The 22,062-nt window shown below is 28.8% G+C and overlaps 2 protein-coding genes across 3 annotated transcripts in view; both read left to right on the top strand.

The window, feature by feature from the left end:
• The window catches only part of LOC147816925 (neurabin-2-like), a 59,278-nt gene extending 53,869 nt beyond the window's left edge, over positions 1–5,409 (top strand). For both annotated transcript variants that reach the window (XM_087152607.1, XM_087152606.1), the window contains one exon: positions 5,289–5,409. The gene's annotated coding sequence lies outside the window, so the exon portion shown is untranslated. The remainder of the gene's footprint in view (positions 1–5,288) is intronic.
• The window catches only part of LOC147816924 (uncharacterized), a 34,084-nt gene continuing 13,246 nt past the window's right edge, over positions 1,225–22,062 (top strand). Inside the window, exons 1-3 of the mRNA XM_087157445.1 lie at positions 1,225–1,437; positions 5,406–5,521; positions 18,386–18,453. Coding sequence (XP_087013571.1) covers positions 1,225–1,437; positions 5,406–5,521; positions 18,386–18,453 — 397 coding nt within the window. The remainder of the gene's footprint in view (positions 1,438–5,405; positions 5,522–18,385; positions 18,454–22,062) is intronic.

The following is a 22,062-nucleotide window of genomic DNA, read 5'->3' as shown; positions in this document are numbered from 1 at the left end:
TTAAATAGTAAAATGAAAATTGTAAAAGTTTTAGAGTTTTTTTCTGAGAAAATTCACTATATTATTTCTTTAAACAATATGATCAGTAGCCAAACCGCTGTCTAAATATGATTTTTAAATATGTTTTTAAGTTCAAGTTCATTTTTATGAAATGGATATTTTCGCACTTGCATTGTATTTTCAAGATTCTGAAATTCAATTTTTTAAATTAAAATTTATACAAACTGCAATTTAAAATATAACATACATAATTTACAAAAAAAGTATTTTTTAAAAACTAGGTTTTTTTTTTAAATTTTACACCATTTTTACTTAGTTTTAAAATTTTAATAATAATTCCATTCAACTTATAGTTAAAGAAGTTTCTTAAATAATAATGATCAATCAAATTAATTAGTGTTCTGCATTCACAGTCTTTCTGGCAATTTAGGATTTTATAAATTTTTGAAAGATTTTTGTCATCATTTTAGGGCAATTTAGCTCAGCATCTTAGACACATAAGAATATCAAAAAACTGTCTACTGATATCAGTTAGTAGAAAATGATGTAGAACTGAATAATATTTCCAAACTAGTGAATTTGTTTTAAAAAACATTTCTATAGTTTCTTATCAGCATTCTTCTTATTATTATTTCAAAAAATATTTAACTTGTGGGGTAAAATTATGGTAATTTTTTCCCGGGTCACCACCAAAAAGAAATAAGTCAAGGAATTTTATCATTGTGTAAAATTAGGATAAATGTCAGTATATTCAACTGAAATGCCCAAAATTTCTTGGAAAATGAACAAATATATGTTTGAGGTGCCTTAAAGCTTGATATTTTTTTCCAAAAAAATTGGATTTGTAAAAAAACATTTTTTATTTTCAATCTTAAATGGCACATATAAGTGTTTAGTAAAATATTTTATGTTTAAGAATAAGGCCTAACTGAAAAATTATGTTATAAATCTTATAATACAAAAATCAGAAAATTCTATAAAATCTGCCGAGATTTTTTTTTTGTTGACAAATTTTATTCAGTTCAACCCGTCCAATCCTGATAAAAACAAATTTAAAATGCATTATTTGCTAAAATGTTAAATTTTTTACTAGCTAATATTAAAATTTTCCTTTTAAACAAATGCTTTTTATATGCATTTCTTTTGTATGTTTTAGTAAATCAAAGTGCTTCTTCAGATGACATATGCATGTTTGATCAACTTGATTTCAACCACGCCCAAGTAATGACATCACAGTCTTGCGAAGTAATATCTCAATCTTCATTTGAAAGTTATACAAAAGTAGAAACAACCTTTAGTCGTGAAGTTTCTCATTCACAGTCATCATTGTATTCTACATCTAGTCAACAAAATCCATCTGTCAAATCTCAAGGCAACTCATCAGATGTCTCAGTTTCAGATCACTCTGTTACTGCAAACGATGCTGGTAATAACAATGTATTCTTTTATGTACAGTGGAACCTCTCGGGGTGTGACCTCTCTCCATCCCACAGTAAATTTAGTAATATATTTGCAGAAAATTAAATGCTTTTTATTATTAAAATTTGTTCAAAAATAAAAAAATTAATACCTTTTTTTTAAAAAAAATAATTTTTATATCAAAAATAGATTTATCAAAAGTAAATAAATAAATAAAATAAAAAATAAATAAGCATTGAGGAAAAATGTTTGTTTAAAAAAATTTTTATATTATTCTATCACGCAATACAAAAGCTCAATTTAAAATTAATTCTAATAACAAAAAATGCTCACAAATGGAAAGTATAAAAAAATTAAATACATATTGCGTAATTTTAATTGAAGAAAATTCATAAGGTTTAAGCTAAAGCCTAAAATAAAAACAAAACGTTATTGTTCAAAATAAGATTTAATAATCATTTGGTAATAAACTTTAGTTATTATTTCTTTTTATTGAATGATTAGATTTTTTATGCAGTAAATATTTTATTTTTTTCCCTTATAAAATCATTTAAGCAACAATAAATTGAGATCAAAATTACAAGCAGTGAGCAGTTAAAATTCACGTTTTCTTCCACTTTGCGATAATATTGTATTATAATATTGTATCCTTCAACTTAGTAATAATATTGTAATATAACTAGGGATGTAACAAATATTATGCTCTTTTGTCAAAAATGTAATTGCAAGAATGATTGGCCGAATATTCAGCAGAGTATTTCTTGGAAAAGTATTTTTCTATTAAGTTCTTTTTTTTTGGAATTTGTGTAGACATAATAAAAAATCTGAAATCGTATTTTTAACTCTATTAGACATAGTAGTTTTTTCACATATTTGTGAAGTTTTAAAATTAATGTGCTTGCAAATTTATCTTCTGGAAGATTAATAGAAAAATTAAATTTGAAGGATTGAAACTGGATTACTTTATGTTAAACCATACTTTTTCGTACTTCTTCCCCATTATCTAACTATAGTCAATTTCGTCATTTTTTAGACACTTTTAGTTCAAATAATTGAGATTTTTTTTTTGTTTCATTTTGCATGTTTTATTATAGTGTGGCATTTTAACGGAACGTTTCAGTTAGACTATTTGTTTATTGTCAGTTTTTTCCTGTACTGTAATGTATATAAAACGGTAACATAGAAAACTGCGATTTTTAATGTTTGTTCTGGGAACTAAGAATAATTTTTTTCCTAATTTTTTCTTTTGTTCTTTCTAATAGTTTTTCATTTATCAGCATTTCTATTATGACACAGCATTTTTTAAAGAGCGTTTCCAATAAACTTTATTTTGCAGCAAATTGTTTTTTCTAAAAATGTGGCAATGTGAAAAAGTTAAGTTTTTCGGCATTAGATTTTTATTAACATTTTTTCTCGAAAATCGGAAAACTGAGATTTTCTACTTTAAAATTCCCTTTTGCGAATTAAGATAGATTTTTATTTTCTCTATTTCGCTTTCATATATTATATTTAGTTTTATTGGTGTTTTTATGATAGCACAGCATTCTTAATAGAGTTTCTGATAGTCTTTATTTTTAACTTTGTTTCATGAATAGGTTTTTCCGGAAATATTATTTTTAGCATTGAAATTGCGGTTTAAATGTTGCTATGCTGCTTTTATATAAATGCAAGCTTAGAAATTCATATGTCGTAATAACATAGTAGTAAAAATAATAGGATCAAAATCATGTGGAAAAAGATAGAAATAATTATGTCAAAAAAGAAGAAGAAAAAAACTTAAATTTAGAATGAAATAAGCACAAATTAAGCGTGTCAAAAGGAAGATAAAAAATTTGAATGCTGTATTAAACATTTTTGAATTTTTAAAACTAGGTGTGAATGCATAGCACAATTGCCTCAAAAAATTTTTGAAAAATAGAAAGAAATAAGTGCAATAAAAGATAAAGAATTACTTAGATTTACAATGAAGTCGGTATTAAAAATGTGTGTCAAAAAATGATTATTTAAATAGGAGATTTAAAATTCGCATATGGTAATAATATTGTAATAAAAATACGTGATATTAGAACTTGAAATATGTGATATCTCAACTCGAAAAGCGAAAATAACTGCTTACAAAATCATTTAGGTTTTCATTAACATCGGCACAAAACGTGTAAAAAGGTGATTATTTAATGTTGGGATTCAACTTCAAGATTCATATCACATTAAAAATATCAAGATTTTCATAACTTTATGAAAATACGATGTTTTCACTGCTGAAAAATAACTAGGGATTTTAGAGGAAATTAGCACAAATATAGTGCATCAAAAATTGTTTACTTAAATGTGCAATTTGAAACTCAACTGGCGTAATAATGTCTACGTAAAAATACAGGATTTTCAAATCATGTGGAAAAGCATAGAAATTACTGTTAAAAAATTTTTTTGGATTTCCGATAAAATTGGCTTAAAGAAAGTACGTTTAAATGTGATTATTTAAATTTGTGACTCAACTTCGAAATTCATAATATTTTCGTATTCATACTATCAACATTTTAAAGAAAAACTCCACCTATCGGTACTTGTAAGATCGAAAGGTCTCTTTGATTTATGATGAAATTGGTAAAAATAAAGCTGGTCTCAAAATCTGATCACCAAAATTTTAAATTAGCATATCATTATCGTATTAAAACATTGGGTTTCTTTAAACCTTGTGAAATTCCATACAATAACTGCTGAAAATGCGATTTTAGGAATGACATAGATTTACTATAAAATCTGTGAAAATTAAGGGCGTCAAAAAGTGATGACTCAAAAGTGCGATTTAAAATTTTACACATTCTCTTTTTTTTTTTTTTTTTTTTTGAATAATTTTTTGAAAATTTCATTTTGTTTAGGATCTCCCACGGGCCGCAAGCTGTGCACCCTTAGTTTTGCAGATACTGCATGTTATATCACACAAAAATCTTCCGTTTCATTACCTGTCATTATTTGTCAGATTCACTATGTTCTCAATCGATGTCATCTCTCATTCAAATTTTTTCATTCATCAAAATTTAACAACTATTAAGCCAATAATATTTTATCTTTGATTATGAATTAGGGCTTACGTCAAAATTAACGATCGCCACAGGATGGCTAACTACTACAAATTGTGATTAAAACTTTAATTGCCAGTTGCCACCTTTTATTAAAAATGTGAAACATGTGCACTTTATTATTGGTTTTCCTGTTAAATAAATATGGAACTAATATGAATATGTCATAACACTTAGGAAATTATTTTATTTCACACTTGTTTTTTTAAATTTTTCTGCATTTTTCAATTGTAATATTTACCATATTTTGAGAGATGCTTTAAAAGAAATGCCTGATATTATTATTTATTGACAATTTTTAACCATTTAAAATTTTCTATTTTTGAAAAAGTTTATACTGTTGAAAATGTTACAACTGACTGTTGCCAAATTTTCCTAATTTTGCCCTATACCATCTAAGAACTCCAGACTATTTTATGCGCATGGGCTTCAAGGATTAAAAATTAAATTGCCCTGCATATCCCATATTTGGAAGAAAAAAAATTTTAATAAAATTTTAATTTTGAAATTTTTTTTCATTCAGTTAGAAAATATAAGTCTAGGTATGTAAATATATTAGACTAGATAGTTCAATAAGAATACCATAAACCTAGGATTTATCTGAGTGAGGAATACCACCTAGGATTCAATCAGGATACAATAAAATATCAATTAAGGGTGCTTCAAATTGTTAGCTAAAACTTGCAAGATACTGCTGTGGTTTATTATTTTAATTAATGAATGTGAACATCGTCAAGCTTTTAACTTTGTTTAAGTTATTCTAATTTTATGTTCTCTGGATAATTCTAGGTGGTGCTGTTGCAGCACAACAGCATTTTGATCCCAAGTTTTTCAAACGATCCCGATCTCAATGTGGCCTGGAAGCGACCATTCAGTTTGCTTTTCACTCTAATTGGGAAACTGTAGCAACGCTTTTCACTTATATGTGAGCAGAAACATTGCCCCCACCGCCTGGGAATACTCAGTTATTTTCCTGAGACCACTTCACCTTCCGATTACCAGTCTCTGTTACCTCTTTACAAGTAAGTTCCCATTGTGAATGCCTCATAAATTTATAGATTAAATGTTTGTTAATACCGTGTGCTGTGTGCGGTGTGCAATATTAAGAAGCAAGTACCTTAATAACATTTGATCTAACGGTTGGATTTTCATGCTCTAAGGAGCTATCTTAATCAAACCAGTAAGATAATCTCAATGAGGCTATCTAATTAAGATAGCATCTCAGTAAATGAAGATTCAATTATTAAGTAAAAAAATATTGAAGTGTTTGCTTTCTTAATATTGTTACTTTAGGAATGCTGCAAATATTGGTCTAAGTTCTTTAAAAAGAAAGTAAAAATTACAAGTGAGTTCCTATTGTGGATCCTTCATAAACTTATAGATTAAATGCGCTTGTTAATAGTGTGTTATATACAATGTGCAAAACAAAGAAGCGAGCACCTTTATAATTTTTCATGCACTAAGATGTTATCTTAATAATTCTATTAATTTAGCATCTTAGCACATGAAGATAAAATCATTAGGCCAAAAGATATAGAAGTGGTCATTTTTTTTATTTTGCATACTATACTTTTGCTTTTTGTCTGAATCTACTAATATTATTTTAAGTTCCTGAGAAGAAGAAAAATTAAGAGTATTTAGTTAAGCGTTTAATCGCGAAATTCAAACTTGTGGTTTCGTACATATTAAGTCGTAGAACCACGGTGGATAGAGCGTTCGTCTTCCAACGAGGTTTCGAATCCCAGCTCTGGTCGAAACGAATTCCGCATCCAGGTTGCACTGAACACAGTGCTGACGTAAAACACCCTGAGAGGTTGACGGATCATGGGTCCCCTTGCCGCCAGGCTGACCGTGGCAGATTGTCATGGTTTTCCTTTCCACCTAACACAAATGCTGGTGAGTTCCATCAAAAAGTCTCCCACAAAGGCAAATTTCTCCCAATACTTGATCCAGGAGTTCCCCCTTCTTCTGGACTGGATTCCAAATTACAAGGCTATGGAGTTTAACATTTGTAGTCATAAACCCGAAAAATTGGGCCGGCTGTTCAACGATGGTTATAAATATTAAGTCGTACATTTTGAGAAACTTGCATTGGCCATAACTTTTCCTGGTGGGACAGCTAACGATACGCTTTGTTAAAGCACCATATGCTCGAATAATTTTGTGAAGTCAGTCTATTTTTTGAGATTCTTTCTAGATTAAAAGTTTGCATAAACTTGTTTTGGCTATATTTTTTTCTAGGTGGGATAACGAAAAATTTTGTGGTGCCAACAGTTTCTTAGAACTTTTGGCAAAAATTTACAGTTTTCTTGTACTAAATTAGCTAAAACTTGTTTTGGCCATACTTTTATTGATGGGTGGGAGAACAAAACTTTCTGTTAATATAACGATTTCCTACATTGAATTTATTATTTAATCCAACAAGGTTGGCAGCTTATTATAAACTATAACAAAATAAATTTCTAACATGGTAGCTATCGAATATGTCAACGGTCATCTATGAAAAGGTACCCCATCATAGAATCGAGTTAATATGTCTTATATACTAGTGAATATTTATTGGAATTTTGTAGTGATAGATGTAACACAGGTAGAATTCACTTTCTACATAAAACTTGTTCTTTTTAATATTTGTAGAAAATTGGTGAATTTTTGTAGTAGCCTTCCATATGCTAGATTGCATCAAATAAAATATAAAAATTAATGCCTTACGTTTTAACTAATATTAAAAAATGTAATAAAGATTCAGAGCATTTGTGTGATTCGAGTAAATTTTCAGATTATTAACAAAAAACAATAATAGAATATTCATTTCGTTGTAACAAAAATGATAAATTTGCAAAACAATTTAAAACAAATCATGTTATTTGCTCTTAGATAGTTCACATATGATTATTTATGCATTAGGATAAATTTAGGATTATGATTTATGGTATATTGGCACTACTATATGCATATCTTACTAATGACGCCAATTCTAAGCTCGCAACTTTTTTATTCTTCAAAAATATTCTATATATCCTCCTATAATGTTAAAAAAATATTCAGAACGGTATAAGCATTTTAGTGTTTTTATACCGTAAAATAATTGTTAACATAATTACAAGCTATTACAATTGACAAGTAGAACAACATAAAAGAATTTAAGTAAATATTGTAGAAAAAGGAGTATATACAGCCTAATTTTAAAAATACGTGTATAATTATTTTATTCATATATCAAAGATGAAAAAAAAATGAAAGAAACTTAATATTTCAAGTACTGGCTTCTTTTTCTTAATTCATGTATTATTAATCGAAAATTAATATCCTAAAGCAATCATACCTAGCTGCGCTGTAAAAAATTTCGAGCTATGTTGCGCCTAACATTGGTATTCATTTGCTGGCTACATAAATTCGTGTTCAGTTTTACTATATATTAGTGCTCTTACTAGCTCCAGACAACGAGAGAAGGTTGCACCAAACATGGGTATTTTGAAAGAACCTAATATAAAATAAAGAGACGATAATATAAATAAATTTTATATAAATAAAATTATAATTTAATTATTTAAATTTATAAAAATTTCAAAACACTATTTTTATTTTAAATGTGTCATTTAATATACATATATATAAATAAACACATCTAAAATTAAAAGTTTTTTTTTTAATTTTTATGGATTTAAGTAATTAAATTATAATTTGATTTATGTGAATTTGACTTAAATTATCGCCTCTTTTTTTATAATAATTTAATAATGATGCTAACCTTTTCTGCTTTTTTAGCGCTTTCAAAATATTGTCCTTCATATAAAAAAAAATTTTCTTTCTTCAAAATTATTTATCTAAAATGAAAATCATTTTTTTCAATTCATTCGTCAAAGAACCAAAAGATGCTATAGAGTTAGTACCACTAATGTTTTAAAAAGAATTTTAATTTTAGGCTCATTCAAATTCTTATTAATGTATTTAAAAATGAAAATATTACTTTCACATGTAAAGATTTATATAAAAAAGATATTGGATAGGTCATTCTCTAATTAAGGAAACATTTCAATATTAAATATATTGGCGTATGGAAATAATAAATTTGAAATAAATTAAGAAATGTAAAAATAATGACATGGAAATATTAACAAAAAATATACAGATCTAGATCGATATTCAAACATAATTTATTCATTTACAATCACTTTGATGTTTGTATACATACACAGAATGTAATAATTTTGATGCAAAATCTTAAAATTTAAATATATTATAATTTTTATACGAATCACAGCATTCATCAAAAAAATACATAATATTCACTCAAAAATATGATAGATTGTATGTTTTTGTAACTAAGATAGTGCATTCAATTCAAACTTATTTTTAATTTACAGTAATTTAAAAAAAATTATGTTACCTCAATGTTTACAGTTTTAAAATTTGGGATCATTAATTGTAAAATTTTTTACTTAACTATTTTTAACTAACAAAAAATCTAATATATTATTAGTATTAATTGACAGACGAGTAAAGTAGACTATCCTCTAACAGAAAAAATAAATAAATACCTGATTTTAAATGTTATTATATTAGTTATTAACAATTTTTGACAATCGTGCACTTGTTACAATTGTCCCCACTTACGGGGTCAATTGTAACAGTTCATAAATTCAACTAAAACATAGTTAATTATACATATTATCATAGTTGTGATAGATATTTTTTATTGATCAAAATAGTAGTGATATTTTAGAAGTAAAAATAATAATGAGCAAAGACCTAAAGCGTTAAACTTTTAACTTTAAGGAGTTAAAAATTTAATTTATGCTGTGAAAGGTGACAAATAAAATAATGCACATGCAACATAATATAAATGATATACTAGGAAACTATTGGTGGTTCTTAAAGAGTTAAGTAATGATTTGTAAACATAAGATTATTTATTTTCAGCTGTTACAATAGTCCCTTTACTTATTGTTACAATCGTCCCAAAGACGCCATTTCAGCTTCATTTGTTAAAAACAATGCTAGTTAATTAGCAAAACTAATCTTTTTTTTATTGAAATGTTAATTAAGGTGTCCACTTACATATTCGGTTACTAATTTTTATTTGTTTAAGCAAAATTACTTTGTTACAATATAATATTCATATACCAAAAAAAGTACTTAAGTAGCGCGAAAATATCTTTTGTGATGTAACTCTTTCAAAAGTACATAAAAATGGTTGCCATCAGGGGTGTACATGTAGATTTATTAAATACATCTTGTGCGCCACCTAGGAACCAGATCTAGAACCCGACACTAGAAATTTTTGCTCTGTTACAATCGTACCCTGTTACAATTGACCCCACTCTCCCCTATTGATTAATAAATGTCAACTATTTAAAAAAGAATGTTTTTTGTTCTAGTTAAGTACATATACTATGTTTATTTGAATCTCGACCCTCCCTATTTAAGGGCATACGAGAGAAGATACATCAAGATGATCCCGAATTCATGGAACAAACTTTAAGGGTAGATACAGGACATTGTAATAATCATTTATTGTATAGGATTGCACAGGCAACGGGCGCAAGCGGGGGAAATAAAAGAAAATCGAGTTATTGATTGGTTGTACTGCCGGTAGAGGGCAGTAAATGTCTAGACGCCGTTCAATATGATGCGTCTCAGTAGGGAAAACAGCCATTCGCAATTGTGCTGACGTCTACGATGGGAGACTTTACGCATACCGAAAAAATTGACATGCATTACATATACGGCCGTGCAAATGGTAAATTCAGAGCTGCACTACGAATGTACCATGCGCAGTTTCCTGATCATCGTATGCCGGATCACCGAATTTTTCAACGGTTACATAGTTAACGTCATGAAACAGATTCGTTCCACGTTACCAGTCATGAAGATAGTCGACAAAGGGCTGTACGCAGTCCAACCCTAAAAGAAAGCATCTTGAATGCTGTTGCTTATAGACCAAGTCAAGTACAAGAGCTGTTGCTGATCACGTAGGTATGAGTCATCAGACCGCTTGTAGAGTGTTAAACGAAAATCACTTACATCCCTTCCATTTTCAGCGATTACAAGCTTAGAATCCGGCAGACTATCCTTTCCGCCAGAACTTCTGCCAGTGGGTGGTACAGCAATGTGCGCTGCAACCGGACTTCATAGCTCGTGTGCTATTTACAGATAAAGCGACGTTTACTCACGAGGGTGTCTTTAATGCGCGCAATTCGCATGCGTGGGAAATCGAGAATCAGCATGCAAGGTGACCACATGCGTATCAACAATTCTGTGAGAATGTGTGTGCTGGTATTGTCAACGACTTTTTGATTGGTCCATACCGACGTGACTTAATGGCGAATGTTATCGTATTTTTCTAGAACAGGTGTTAACAGAACTACTGCAGGATTTTCCGATCGCTATTCGTAACCGCGTGTGATGTCAGCATGATGAGGCGCCAGCCCACTTCAGCACAGATGTGTGCACTTACCTGAATGATATGGACGAGAAATTTCCAGAACAGAAGCTTTTTGATCAATGGTTAAAAAATGGTTATAAAACTAGGTTTTATATTAGATTATTACATCGTTTTACGTACGATAAGTTTAATGATCGCAAATTAAATTTTTTTTTTTATATATTCTCAAAAGTTCTGAGCATTGAGTTAAAAAGTATGAAATGAGAGAAGTTCAATTCTCTTTCAGTAAGCTCCAAATTTATCCTTGAATTAGAGCATTTAAAAATACTTGTTTTCTTTCGTAATTTTTTGTCGGTCCCTTAAAAACCTCTGAAAGCTTGAAACTTTATTGCAAGGTAAGAAAAATCGCATGAACTAAACACCTCTAAAATTACAAAATAATCCTCTAAGTATTTTTAGAGAAATTTAAAAAAAAATTCGAAAACTGAAAGTAAGACTAGTAGCCTGCATCTTGAAATCATTTATTCAAAAAACTATAGATGCACATCACAGACGTATAAAAATATTAGCAAAAACACAACATTTAAAGGAAACCGCCATCCATCTTTTTTTTTTACTCTCGACTCCTCTCTCTTCAGGAAAAAAGAAGCCTAAAAGAAAGTTTTCTGCGATGTCTAGTGGCCAGTTTCTTACAGTAGTTAACCTTTATCCCACCAGAAATGGCGTCTTCAAACTGATAATCCATAGTAAGCAGGGTAGCAACAAAAGTCTGCCTATTCTAAAAAAAACTCCATATCAAATCATACCATGTAATATCATGTATCATGCGCCAAGAAAAAAGAAAGAAAAAAAAGTATGATCCTGAATAATTTTCGTTCTAATGACCAGCATAATTTTCACGTAAGTGTCAATCTTAATGGACTACTTTTCCTCATCTTCCCTGCTGCTCTTAACAAAATAAAGAAATACGTTTAGTTTCTAATCTTATTATTTTAATAAGTTTAATTGTTTCTAACTGTTTCAGGCTATTAAATGTTACTTCCAAACAGATTTCAATTCTGGGGTTAATTGTCACGTTTCAATTGATCATAAATGAAACATTAAAATTCTTGTCTTTTTTACGGTGAAATTAAAGAACAATTTCTATTCATGATTTCGATAAAAAGTACATTAAAATTATTTGCTGAACATATTAATTACAGGTATAAAATACTTTGTTATCTAAAAATCCCTTGATATATCTTATTTTTGTATTAACCCTTTGCTGTCGTATGTCTACTCTCAGCCACCAACGCTTTTTTACCGTTCCAGACATATGTCTGCTCTCAGCCACAAGTAAGCTCTCTCGCACTGCTCTCAGCAAAGATGTTAGCCACAGCTTAATGGCCAACTACATATAATGCGGTACTGTAAAGATTGTTCTGAATGTTTAAACAGAAAAATTAAAGGCCAAGCTTATTATTTTTGCGACATATGTTCTCGAAAACCAGGGCTTCATATTGGAGACTGCTTTGAAAGATATCGCACGATGGAGAACTATAAAATATAATTTATAATCAAAATTGAAACATGTTGTGTTACATATATCTAAAGTTTAAAAAAGAATTAATAAATTTTATTTTTCCTTCATAATCTTGCATATTACGTTCGTTCAACGAAAATTAATTCCGAGCAACCATGTATAAATTTAATACGACCGCAAAGTGTTAAAGAAATTCTAAAATTAGAAAAACAATAATTTTTCAAGATTACTTTAAAAATAACACGACTTTGGAATCTTTTTGCAATTTTCTATTTTAAGTGCTTTTGAAAAACAATAAGTAAATTAGAAAAACAATAATTTTTCAAGATTATTTTAAAAATAACACGACTTTGGAATCTTTTTGCAATTTTCTATTTTAAGTGCTTTTGAACATCAAATTAAATTGCGTGTGCATAATTTTTCGTTCATAAACAAAGCAATCTGTTATATTCTTTTGTTGTGCATATATCTGCATTTACTTTTCATTACTCAAATAAATAAACAATAAAAAAGACAATTTATTTTCATTTTTTGAAAAAAATAAGTTGGGGTCCGGAAGGTAATACTGTTTTGACTCATTAAATATTTGTTATTCTTAAAAACCAATTCATTTTTTTTTATCCATTTCGACTCATTTTCGATCCGGCATTGAAATCATTGTTGATAACGAGGGTGAATACATCATTGATTAAAAATGAAATCTTGATAACAAATATCAAATGCACCGAAACGACATTACTTTCCGGTCCCTCTAATAGTATGCTTAGTAAATAGCATAGAATAGCTGTTTAGCATAGAACAGTTTTTATCAGCAGAATATTTAATTTCATAACAAGATTTAATTCCCAGCTAGCAATAACTAATTCTAAATTTTCTTTCAATAAAACTTGACAATAATTTAAAAAGGAATTTTACTTTAACGAAAATCTAAACTAAAAAAATATATAAAAATTCTCTGTATATTAATAAAAAAATAATATACGTGGTAGCGTAAAGAAAAGGATTTTGAGAAATGTTTAAATTAATTAGATAATTGGCAAAATTAGTTCTGCGAAACACGCGCGGTAAAAAATTTATTTTAAGATTAAGGCGATGTATAAGATGCATTCGTATTAATAATCATAAAATATGGACTGAAGAAGTTGATAAATATATTGTTCCAAATCTATGCATATGTATCATGTATACAAAATACAAAGTATTCGTGTTATACATACGTATACAACGTATTACATTTTTGAAATTGCATCAATTATTAGAAAAACAAACAAAGAAATAAAATTAAAAAAGCTGATGAATAATCACATTCTATCATAAACATGCCGTTATAAAACTCGACATTCGTTGAATGAAATTTTGTTTATTTAATAAAATGTTTATTCAAATTTCCTTGCTAAATTACGAATAAATTTTTACGCTACGCGTGAGTAAGTTGGGTTTCTCGTAAATTATCTACATTTAGATATTAATCGCCCCCATTTAAATATTTATTCATTTTCCCCAAATTATTCTTTTAAAAACAATTTTAATTTTTCTCGGCTTCTACGAAAAACAGTTGAAACTTCAGATTTTGATATAGAAAAATACGTAGATTAAAATGTTTAAAAAAAATTATACCTCACAATTCAAATTTTTTTATCCACAATTAAATTGAATAATAAAAAATAATAAATAATTATTAAATTATTTTTACATGAAATTATCTTTGGGTAAATGGGTTTTACAAGTGGGTGCGATTGTTTTTAATTGCTTAAGTAGTTTTAAAAATATCACTAGAAATGCAAAAAGTAAAATTAACATTAAGGGGTACGAACTGTGAAGCGCTCTCCTAACCAAACTATGGGACCAAGTTTCCCAGACAGCGGCTACCCCCTATATTTTGAAGGTTAAGAATCCAAATGTGCAAAAAAAAATTTTCATTATTCACAGAAAGTACGTTTTTTGTGTCCAATTTCGTAACTTTATTAATAGTTATCGCTAAATAATTAGCATATTTGAGGTCAACCCAGGAACCATTAAGATTGACACTTAGTACGTGAAAAACGATCATCAGAACAAAAGTTGTTCAGGGTGATATCTTTTTGTGCGCACTGTACCATGTAATTAAAATTATCAACCTTTTACGTTATCTGGGTTTTTGAAAAGCATTTTATTTTCATAAAAGCCTGTATTTTATTTATTTCAGCAGATCTTATTTTAGTGGTTTGAAAAAAAAGCGTACCAGCTTTGTTTTATCTGGCTCAGATCCGGCAACTCTGTACGTTAGCTCATTTGCTAAAATGTAGTTATGACTGAAATTGGTTTTACAAATTTAATGATCTATAAACCTACCGTTAAAAAAAGCAGTAACAAGTGTTAACTAGTCTTTTATTTAGAATTTTAGAAAGATAAGTAGAACCGCAACCCACTCTAGGGGGTTATACAGAGATTATAAGTTAAAATATTACAACAAATATTTGATGTAACAGCATAAATAGTAAGATGAAGTAAATGCTAGAATTTTAGAAAACACAATATTTAAATTTTATTCAAAATGTTTGCTGCTCGTAGAAATTTTGTTACTCTACTTTAGTCCTTCAAAAGTTTTCATTCGGAAATCCAATGAAAAGATAATACAAAGAAATGTTTAAGACAAAACGTTGAACGAATATTAGCTCACTTGAAATTATAATCCATTAAAATTGATAAACCATTGCTTGATAGCTCACTCCTCTGATAGCCCATTCACCATGAAACAGAAGCTTATTATAAGAAATCGTTAGTCCCTTAACGTTTTTTCTGTCCAACATGTCATAAAATTATGACGGTGACAAATATTTATCGGATTTTAAACCGCATGTTTAAATTTTTGCATCGAAGTTTAAGCCCATTGCAGGAAACAGCTTACGTTAATCTAAGGATAGGTGCAAATTCGCCTTTTCATTTAAACCACTAAAATCATTTGCAAAAAAATGAATTTCGCAATAAAAAATGAATCAAGTTCATTACCAAAGTTTAAAAAATTATAATGTACAGTAGGAAGTTCAAAAAAATATTTTCTCTATATTTAGAAAAGACAAAATTTCTATTTCATTACTAAATTGTTAGTTGAACTATGATAAAAATAAAATTATAATGAAATAAGTTTAAAAATCATTTAAACAAAAAAAATGTGTTTCACAGACACATTTCAAAGCCAATTTTTAAAAAAAATTCTTGCAATAATTTTACATGCACAAATTGTAACATTGAAAAATTTACACCGCTGACACTTTGTTTAAATGTCAACAACTTCTTCGATGGCTTGTTGTAAATTAAAAGTAGAAATCGGTTAATAGTTTTTTAGATGTTCATCAGAAGAACTGTCTTTGGGAAGAACTGAGGTTCGATGACCTTCTTGTAGCCATACAGCTTGAGATCGATTTCAATGAGATCGGCTACTACATCACCATCATGCCATTGCGCAGTGGACCAGCATCCAAGGTTTCGTGACCAAAATTTGTATTTCGATAAACTTTGTTTCAAAATTTGGGGGGTTTATTTAGGAGTTTTTATCTGCAGGTAAATTGAATTCATAATTGAAATTTTGAAATACACTATAAATACCCAAAAAACAAAATTGCGGCTGAAATATGGCGACAAAAATAAGAAAAGTAATATAGTACGTTTAAATAATTAAATATAACAATGAAAATATAATAATTTTCGTCATTTTATATTAAAAATGAAAATCAAATTATATTTCAGAAGTAATATTACAAAATAACGCGAATTAATTGAAAAATAACGCGAAAACAGAAAAAAAAAATTACTTTTTGTTTTTCGGTATATTTAGTTCACCTTTGCAATGCGGGCCAAAAGGGAAGGTTTTTTCGTAAGAAGAAACATCAAAGAAGGCAACAAAAAAAAGTTTAGCTAATTACCTCGTGGAACTTTTTGGAACTAAGTTTCGAAAGTCATTCAAACATTGTAAAATGCCAAATGATAAGATATAAGCTATAAGTTTGTCAAGAGTATTAACTAATTCAACACATTGGAAAATTGTACTATAATTTCAGACTAATTACTCTGATAAAAATGTAACAGAAAGGTGAAATTCCTATATATATTTCTGAAATAAAAATTTGAAAGTTACATTTAAAAAAGAAATTTCAGCATATTTTTCATTGCATTGTACTCTCGTCGGTTCAAAAAGTAAATTATAATGCTTGGAATGATTACGAATACTTAATTTGGGCTATATTAAAACTGCCTACACATATTTTAGTTGAAAATTTAATTTTTAACTTTTGGTCAAAGATCATGGTCTTCTGGCCCACAGTGCATTGGTCCACGAATTAATGAACCATTAACCTCCATTACCCCCTCAGTCTAGAACAGTTAAGGCTATAGCAGGAATGCTTCGTTTATAACCTGCTTGCATGTATTTTGAAGCCATAGCAACTTTCATAGCTGATTAAACTTATTTTTGTACCGAATTTACGAATTTTGTTTGGAACTGTTAGCAAGTGGGAAATAATCTTATATTGATCCGCCAAATATTTTCGCCAGCCCATCCATTTAAAAAAAGACCTTCAACTACAAGTTTTAACTGATTTTTGGTCAGGAAAGCATAGTTTTGATCTTTGTCTCAATACGTTTACCAATTCATAACTAGCGTCGAACAGCCATTCCACTTCTGAGTTCATGACTCTCAATGTCCAACTCCATAGCCTTGTAACTTTGAAACCATCTCAGAAGACAGGGAAAGTCCTGGATCAAGTATTGGGATAAAACTAGCCTTCATGAAGGATTTTTTGAAGAAACTAATCAGAAGCGGAAAACAAGGAAAGGAAAAACGCGAAACATGGAGAGAAAAACCACGAAAGCCTCTCACACTAAGTCCGACGGCAAGGGAGTTCGAACTCATGATCCATCTGCCATCGAGGATATTTTTCGTGGCCAGTGTCGTCTGTGAGAGCCAGGAGTAGAATTATTTAAGGCCAGCCTCCTCTGGGATTTCAACCTAGGGTACCCCTTTAGGATGAGAAGCCCTCGGTCTCCCGCGACTCTTATTGTCTAAATAAATAATCCTACCCATTGTAGGTACCAAAAAAAATGTTTCGAAAATTGTTCCACTCACAATTTCAAAATCTGCGAACAAACGTAATCCATATTAATCGTTAACTTACGTTCTCCCTCAAAATATTTTCGTTAGCTCATCGCTCACCCTAAAATTGCGGCCAAAATAAGTTATACCGAATTTTTTACTTAAATACCACAAGTTTTAATTTTATCACCAAGCTTCAGACTGTTGTGTGAAAAAGTTTTTCCACGTGCCAAAAAATAGAGTATGACTAAAACCAGTTTTAACTTTTTAACAATAACTTAAAGTTTACATTTTGTCTCCTATCGTAGACCTATTGTAGAAACGTTTATCCTGTGATAGACACCCTTTTGAAAAGAAAATTATCATTATGGTTACTTTTTCCTAATTTTTTATAGATAGTCACTACATTTAAATACAATTACAATTGTTAAAACTGAAACTGTAGTCTAACTAATTTATTTGCTGAGCTCACTTGATATTTTCGTTTACCAAACCGTCAAAAAAGAAATCGAATAGAAACGTTAAACTTTTGTAGAAAATCGTTAACCAACCAAATTTTTTGTAAGCCTATCAGACAAAAATGTATTGAGAATTTTATCCATCTCTTTTGAGTTTCCTGTGATTGAGTTGATTTCCGAACTTGTGTGCTTTAAAGTACTTATTATATATGTTGCGTACGCCGTGCAGCGCCATCTGTAGTAAAGTAAACTCCCTTCAAACGCTCACTCTCGAAACGGCAACGGGGAGACAGCTCTGGAAGATGTTCTAGCTATAATTATTTAATTCTCTTTAAGTGTTTTCTTAATACTAAAAGCTTTAAATGTAACCCCGTCCTTAACATATATTGTAATGCTTATTATATACTATATATTATATTTGATTTCTAATTGTTTACATTTCAATTTTAGGTTTATTTTTTGTAAGAGAAAAGAGAAAGCCTGCAATGGCAACTATTTGCTACTAAGTTCAATGAGAGGTAACTATACCTACTATTTTAACAAAAAATAGCTAAAAAGTTACAATTAACAGAAAAAAGAAGACTTTAAAAGAAAGATTAATTTAAGGAAATTATTATTGCCAAACTAGTAAGTTGCGTCATAATATATAAACAAATTTGTATAAAATATCAGATTTAAAGAAAATCATATGAAATGGCTGAAAAGCAAAGGATAAATTGATAAAAAATGCACGGAAACAAATTTGTATTAAAAGCGTCGTGAATCAAAAAGTGATAATTCAGAAAAGTGATAATTCGCGTCGAAATATCATATATCAGAATCTTATATTAAAAGAAAACCGAAACAGAAATAAACAATGTAAACGACGTCGATTTATTAGTGAATGCATCAGAATGTGCTTACTTTGTAATTCGAATTTCAACGTCTTAATCTCTTACAAAAAATATCGGATTGTGAAAAACTAAAGAGGAAATGATTAAAAAACGACATGGATTCACGATAGAATAGTCGCTAAATTAAGCTTTTTAGAATGTGATTATTTTATAATTCGGAATTCGAGTATCGTAATATATTGAAAATAATGGAGTGTCAAAAAACATGGTTGAAAAAAAAGAGATTGAAACAACGTAGTTTTACAATCGAAACTTGATTTTCGCACGTCAAAATATGGTGCACAATTTCGTTCGTTACAAATGGCATTCTTAAGGCCATATCACACATAGCGAAAATTCGTTCAATTCAACCATCAACTCAACTCCAACTTCGACTTTCTGTTCAACAACCACCTGAAACAGTTGAACTATGGTTGCCATACGGTTGAAAAGAGTTGACCATTGGTAAACGAGTGATTTCTTTCTTTTTAGGCGATTTAGCACTTTATACATAGACGGATAAAATTTTTCATCGAAAGACTCAGCTCGTGTGTTAGTTAAATTTAATTTCATCGACGGCAATGGATCCTTCCTTAGCAATTTCAAGCTTGATCATTCACAGTTTGATAAAGAAAAAAGAGATAAAAGAAGGACACTTTGGATTAAAGCATGGCGCTTACGAGGACAGATATTAGGCTGTTATGAAAATTAATTGAGAGAACTGTTTGTTTTCATTTGTGAAATCTTTGACATAAAAGTTAAAAATATATAATTAATTTTAATATTGGAAAAGTAAATTAGGAAAAAAAAATCACCTTTTTGTTATAAATATATTCGTTGCATGCTGTATTAATTTCACTTATTATCATAAATTAAACACATAAGTCGCAATGGATTTTTATCTATAATTAATAAAAATATTTTTAGATTATTTTTTACCTTTAGTCATATGCTTATTTTAAATTATTCAAATAAATTACCTTTAAGTTTTTCATATATTTAATAACATAATATAGCTCTTTGCAATTTATATTTACTATGTATATTTTACAAACAAGAGAGGACGAAGAAAACAAAATTTAATATAAAAGTAAAAATAAACAGTAAGAACAGAATTTAGGAGTTTGATATTTTTTTGCACCAAATTAATGCAATAACAATTATTTTTTTAATGTTGACTTTAAGTTTTTGAAAAATTATTAAAATAGTTTTTTAAGAGTTCGATAAGTATTATTATATATGTTTAGTGAAATACTCTAGTTTGAAAAAAATTTTGCTATTTGTAGAAAATTAAAAGTTTATGTGAAACTGAATTTTAAAAAAAAAGAAAGCTATTAAACGGCACTATTTTGTTAAAGGTTCAACATGAATAAACACAAACTATTTAAAAATTAGGAAAAACAAGAACTGATAAAAGTGAACAATTTATTCCAAAAGAAATGTAAAAGCAGTTTCGATTAATTTTTTATGAGCTCTTAAATGATGTTTCCTGTGGTGGCGGGATGTTACATTCCAAATGTTCTCTTTTTTCTTCAAGAGTTCAATAAATGTGCTCTCCATTTCGATGCTCAATTTAAAAGTTTCCCCAACGGGAGCTTGTTCAAAATTTTGACTCATCTTTGCTGCAATACAAGTAAAAAATTTTATTAAGAAAGGTGAAGGAAATGTATTTAAGGCAACAGACAATAAGGAACAGTCATTAAAAATAAAATAATACCAACCAATTAATTCTGTCAACATATTGTTAAGGTATGAGTAAGTTGTTTATAATCAGTAAAAACTGAAATAAATTTTTAATGGTCTTCCATATTTTTATAATAAGATTAATAGAAAGTGAAATTAAAATTATGTATAATTACTAGGAGTATCAGTTACTCGTCCCATTTTATCGAATATTTAACTGTAAGAAAAAGACTTCATTTTTAGATAAATAATTTGAACTTTTTCTTTAATTTCAAAAAATAAATTAATCTATTAAATTATGAAAAAAGCAGATATAAAAAGTACCTACATATTAGTATATTTAAAGTTAAACGTGTGTTAATATTTTTTTATTGAAAATATTACCTTGAAAAAACCTGTTAAGTGCTTTAACGGGTAAAAAAATATTTTCAACTTCCTTCATAATTTATTCAAAACCTGCTTATTAATAATATAAAGCATGCAACTGCATTTGAAAAATTGATCCTTACAGACTATTTTATTTAAATTTCTATCTAATTTAATTTCATTAAATATTACTTTTTGAAAAAACCCGCTTTAAGTTTTTAATAGTAATATAAAATTACAGATTCAAGTTTCTTCAACTTTATAAATATTAAAAACTTAATCATGTAAAACATGCAAATCTATTTGACAAACTGATGCTACAGAATAAATTACATAAAATTAAATGTGAATCAATAAGTTTTAATAAAAACCTTTTTTTTTAAATAAAACCCAATTAGTGTCCCAAGTAGGTCTTTTCAAGGTGGGCCCACTTGTCGAACCCTGATAGAAAGTGCAAAGTAATTGGGAAAAAACAAATTTTTATTCCGAGAATCCTGACAAATATACAATTTAAAAATAAAATAATACAAAGAAATTAATTCTGTGAGCTTTATTGTTTAGGCATGAGTAAGTTTTCAGAAAAGTTTACTTTTTACAACGCAATTTTTTCCTTTGTAAGAAAATATTGAAAATCACTGAATTCAGTAATAACTCTAGAATAATTGCTAGTATAATCTTATCGGAACTATAGAAAGAGCAAAGTAATTGAAAAAAAAAACTACATTTTAATTCGGCGAATACTAACAAATATACAGTTACGTACAAAAAATCATAAAAAAAATCATAAAAAAAAATAGTGCGTGGAGTCCTTCCGCGCGGAAGAAGTTAAACTTCGCAACCTGCGACGTTAATTGTAGAAGAATCAGCAGTCGTAGAAGGATCACTAGTTCTATTCAACGACTCTTTTTCCTGCTCCGCTCGCTTCCGTGCTCTGTAATCACGGTAATATTGTGCATTTTTCCCTCGTGGACCTCTTGAACCAGTGGAAGTGCTTGTGGTTGCCTTATCGTCTCGCCCTGGAAAATGTATTTGTATTAATAATGCATGCGTCATAATGTAATTTCAGAAGAGAAAACCTAACAATCAATTGATATTCACAAGAGACGTACCTTGACGTAACCTTAAATCCGGCGCATTGTCCGTGGGGTTGTTTTCACTCATTTTTTACTATTGTTATCCACTAAATTTGAAAATTAAAAAAACTAC

The sequence above is a fragment of the Parasteatoda tepidariorum genome, chromosome 1, assembly GCF_982258835.1.
Source record: "Parasteatoda tepidariorum strain Cologne lab strain chromosome 1, Ptep-v5.0, whole genome shotgun sequence".
NCBI classification, from domain to species: domain Eukaryota; kingdom Metazoa; phylum Arthropoda; class Arachnida; order Araneae; family Theridiidae; genus Parasteatoda; species Parasteatoda tepidariorum.
The sequence above is the reverse complement of the archived record's forward strand: the minus strand, read 5'-3'. Positions and strand labels throughout refer to the sequence as shown.